This window comes from Eimeria tenella, genomic scaffold (genome assembly GCF_000499545.2).
Source record: "Eimeria tenella Houghton genomic scaffold, Eth_scaff520, whole genome shotgun sequence".
Lineage (NCBI taxonomy): Eukaryota > Apicomplexa > Conoidasida > Eucoccidiorida > Eimeriidae > Eimeria > Eimeria tenella.
Window position 1 is genome coordinate 8 of NW_013545658.1, and position 4465 is coordinate 4472.

A 4465-nucleotide genomic window follows, 5' to 3' on the forward strand; every position below is an offset into this window, starting at 1 on the left:
AAGCTCTCCAAAGGGCCCGCTAGAGGCCCTTTTCGTGGCTCCCCTAAAGACCTTTTGTGGGGGCCCCCTGAGGTCTCTGGAATTTCCCCAAAGGGATTCTGGTGGCCCGCGATATGTGCCTTTTGTGCGGGCCCCTTGCTGCCTTGCTGCTGCAGCAGCAACGGCTGCAGCAGCATCTGCTGCTCCTGCTGCTGCTGCTGCCGCTGCTGCTGCTGCTTTTCTCTCGCTAAAAGCCCCGGGGGGGGCCCAGGGGCCTCCCCCCGAGGCCCCCTGCCCCCGGAGAGTACCCCATGGGCATACCCTGGGGGCCCCCCTGCCAATAGGGGCCCCCAAAGTCCTGGGGGGCCCCCCCCATTTCGGGGGGCATGGGGCCCCTGCGGGGGGGCCCCTTTGGCTGCATCACTGAGGCCACAAAAAAGCAAAACCCTAAACCCTAAACCCTAAACCCTGAACCCTAGCAACTTGTTATTTCAGCCGGTCATTTATTTGAATGCATACAGGCATGTCTGGACGTGTGCACGTTTCCATATTAAAAGACACAAGCGACGCCCTAAACCCTAAACCCTAAACCCTAAACCCTTCAAAGCATAAATGGCAAATCCACCATCCCTCCAGAGAAGCCACAAAGCAAAAGCAAGGAAAGGCAATTCAAGAAATATTGGAGGAGACAAAAAGGGAAAAAGAAAAACAAAAAAACGGAAAAATAAAAAAATTTAAAAAAACAAAAAAGAGACAAAAAGAGACTACTCGCTGCATTTATCTTCTTTGCAAAAAACTTTTCACCGCAGAAAGAGCAGCAGCAAACGGGGGCAGCAGCAAAACGCGCAGCAGCAAAAAATAGCAGCAGCAAAACGAGCAGCAGCAAAACGAGCAGCAGCAAAACGAGCAGCAGCAACAAGGAGCAGCAGCAACAAGGAGCAGCAGCAAAACGAGCAGTAGCAACAAGGAGCGGCAGCAACAAGGAGCAGCAGCAACGAGGAGCAGCAAATTGGGAAAAAGAGAGAGAAAAAAATGGAGCGGCTTGCTGCTGCTGCTGCTGCTGCTGCTGCTCCTGCTGCTGCTGCTCCTGCTGACCAATAAAGACGGCGCAGGCCAGCAGCACCACACCGCCGACGCAGCCAATAATAATCCAAAGTTTGTTGTTGCTGTTGTTTCCTGCTGCTTCTGCTGCTGCTGCTGCTGCTGCTGTTGCTGCAGTGCTCCAAGACGTGTATGTCGTTGTGCTGTTCGTTCCATTCACCATTGCTGCAGCAGCAGCAGCAGCAGCAGCACACGCAGCAGCATGAGTAGCAGCAGCAGCAAAGGCGCCCCAGCCAGCCTAAGCACCATTATCAGCAGCAGCAACAGCATCAGCAGCAGCATCCTAATAAGCAGCAGCAGCATCCTAATCAGCAGCAGCAGCAGCAGCACCATAGCCAGCACGACCCGCATCACCGGAATGAGCGGCAGCAGCGCAACCCGCCCAAGCAGCCGTCCCCTCCGCCGCACAACCAGCAGCAGCAGCAGCAGCAGCAGCAAATGGTTACAGAGATCGCAAATGGTTTCCGTGCCGAAGCTCTCCCTGCGGAAGGTGCCAGGGCAGGAGCAGACGGCGCCGTCTGCGGTGTCTGTACACTCGGCGTTGAGGGGGCAGAGGCCCTCGGCCTGGAGCTGGGTGCAGCTGCAGCTAGCAGCAGCAGCAGCAGCAGTGCAGGGAATGATCTGCAGCATTTGCTGCGGGTCGCATGCAGCCCCAAGCCCCACCCCCGGCATGCAGGCCCTCTTGCGGCACTGGTGGTTTTGGGGGGACCTGCAGGAGGCCCTGCATGCAGCAAAAGGGCCCCAGCTGTCGTAAGCAGCATCAGCAGCAGCAGCACGCAGCACCTGCAGCAGCAGCAGCGGGGGGTTGCTGCTGCCGGGGGGGGCGAAGTCTGTGAGGCAGTTCTGACTTTGCTGCCGAATCCGCAGGTGGAGGTTCCCCCCCTTGAGGCCCTTTCCGTAGAAAAGAGAAGAAATGTCGATTTCCTCGTACTGGTTTGCTGCTGCTGCTTGCTGCTGCTGCTGCTCCTGCTGCTGCTGCTGCACCTGCTGCTGCTGCTGGACCTGCTCGGTGCTGGCGCGGGAGTCGTCCCTGGCGTTGCGGTAGCTGTCGTCGAGCATGCGGGTGACGGCGAGCGTGGGGTTGCTGCAGCTGCCGCTGCTGCTGCTGCTGCTGCTGCTGCTGTCGGGGGGCAGCGTGAAGAGGCGCAGCAAAGCCTTTCCGTTCTCGAAAGTCTCTTCGGGAATTCTAAAAGACAAAAAACTTTGACTTTCTCTCCCCGGGAACTCGGGCCCTTTCGTTTGGCGGGCCTGCAGCTCGGCCCCCATGAAGACTTGGTCTTCTTTGTGGAAGCCCCACAGAAAGGGGGCCACTTGCTGCTGCTGCTGCGCTGCAGCAAGGTTGGCTGGCGCGGGGGCCCCCAGCAGGCAGCTGCTGTCTTCGCGAAACCCCAGCTTTGCTGCTCCTGCGCTTTCCACTTCTGCGTCTGTCAGGTAGAGGCCCGTGCTGCTCGCCAGCGAGCTGGGCGTCTCCACGCTCCGCAGCCCCCACGCGCCCCACGCGCTGCTGCTGCTGCTGCTGCTGCTGCTGCTGCTGCTGCTGCTGCAGCACAGCGCGGCGCAGATCCCCAGCACGCACAGCCGACGCAGCTTCCTCCTGCCGCTGCTGCTGCGGGGGGCGGGGCGGGGGGCGGGAGCGCTGCTGCTGGCGGCGCGGGGGCTGCTGCGCTTGCGCGTGCTGCGCCGGCGGCCGCTGCTGCTGCTGCTGCTGCTGCTGCTGCAGCGGGCTGCTGGGGGCGGGGCCGCCATCGGGGAAGAGACAAAGGGGAAAGGGCCGGGGAAATGTTTGCAAGAAAGGTCTTCGACTCAGAGGCGGGCCAAAGGAGCTGCTGCGGCCGCGGCGCAGGGCTCCATCCGCCTGCTCTTTCCGTCGCCTGCGGCTCGCGAGCGGCCGGGAAACCGGGCCTCAAAACGCGAAATTGAAAGGAATAAAAGAATACTTAACAAGTGTGAAGGAAAAGAGGAGAAAAAGGAGAAAAAAATGAACAAAATGTCCCGAGATTCCGCCGGAAACCCGTCGATTGCACACCGCAGCAACGCCCTCCGTTTCCCCGGAAATGACGCGCTTTTCCTCCAGTTTTTTCCCAACAGGTAATAAAACAAAAAGTGCGATTTCTAGTGGAATTGGAAAAGAGGAAGATCGGCGGTGGCGCGCAGTCGAAGGCGGATCGCGGGAACGCGGCGGAGTGGCTGTTTGAAGAGGAAACCGGAGTGGATCCGCGGATGATCTGGAGGGATCCAAGCGATTTGGAGTAAAATTTGAAGTGAAATCAAATAAAGCGAGGGAAATAACCCCAAAAATGCCTCTTTTTGGTCCATTTTGAACGCCGTATTCACATGCGGCGGCGCGGCGGCGACTGGGGCGGTGAGCACCAGCTGTACGTACAGCTGAGCTCGAGAGGTTTCGCCCCCTGCCTGTCCGTTTCTTCCGTCAAATTTTATTTTTTTTACTTTTTAAACTTTATTTTATTTTGCTTTATTGTTTAAACGGTCACGAGAAGCAGCAGCGCCGATTTTATCCACCCTTTCCACTGCCGCTGAGAACCCCCGACCGCCCAGCGGCGTCGGCCGCTGCAAACAGGTCTCCGCGGTTTGTTTCGGGTGTATCTCCACCTCAAATTGAAGGCTCTTTTTTATTATTTTTTTATTTATAATTATTTTACAACTTTAAAAGCAGCCCTAAGGCCTTCCCCATTGCGCTGCCAGTTTGCAGCAGCAAAAAGGCAAAAAGAAACATCAAGAAATCAAAAGAACTGAACAAGAAATAAAACAATTGACGCAAAATAGCTCTACTCTACTTCTTCATTTCTTAACGATGCTCTCGGGTGTACAGACAGCCAAAGAATGCGAATTAATAAAAAACGGCAGCCAACAAAAGCAAATTCAAAATAAAATAAAGCAATTGTGTGCGTCCAGCTTCGCTAAATTCTTTTATTTCTCTTTGGAAATGAATTGACAAAAAGAGGCAAAGAAGCAGAAGAAGAGAAAGAAAGAAAGAAAAGACAAAATATAAAACGAAATTAATTTTGACTTTTTGTTGTTTTACAAAAAGATCTTCAAAATATGAAAATGTAATTTAAATGCTTTATTACAAATAAATACATCTTTGTAGATAATGCAAACACGCAGGCATAGACTTCTGCATATATCTATATATAAGTATAAATATAAATATAAATATAAATATAAATATAAATATAAATATAAATATAAATATAAATATAAATATAAATATAAATATAAATATAAATATAATTATAATTATAATTATAAATATAATGATAAATATAAATTTAATTACAAATATAAATATAAATATAGATATAAATATAAATATAAATATAAATACAAATATAAATATAAATATAAATATAAATATGAATGTAAT

The 4465-nt window shown here is 52.3% G+C and overlaps 1 protein-coding gene across 1 annotated transcript; it reads right to left on the reverse strand.

Annotated features, from left to right (window-relative positions):
- Positions 1-226: 226 nt before the first annotated feature.
- On the reverse strand, positions 227-2826 carry ETH_00014505 (uncharacterized protein; the record flags this gene model as incomplete). The annotated part of the gene is made up of 3 exons (XM_013380335.1): positions 227-402; positions 1075-1318; positions 1411-2826. 3 exons carry the CDS (start codon positions 2824-2826, stop codon positions 227-229), a joined length of 1836 nt encoding a protein of 611 aa, XP_013235789.1.
- Between the last annotated feature and the right edge of the window lie 1639 nt (positions 2827-4465).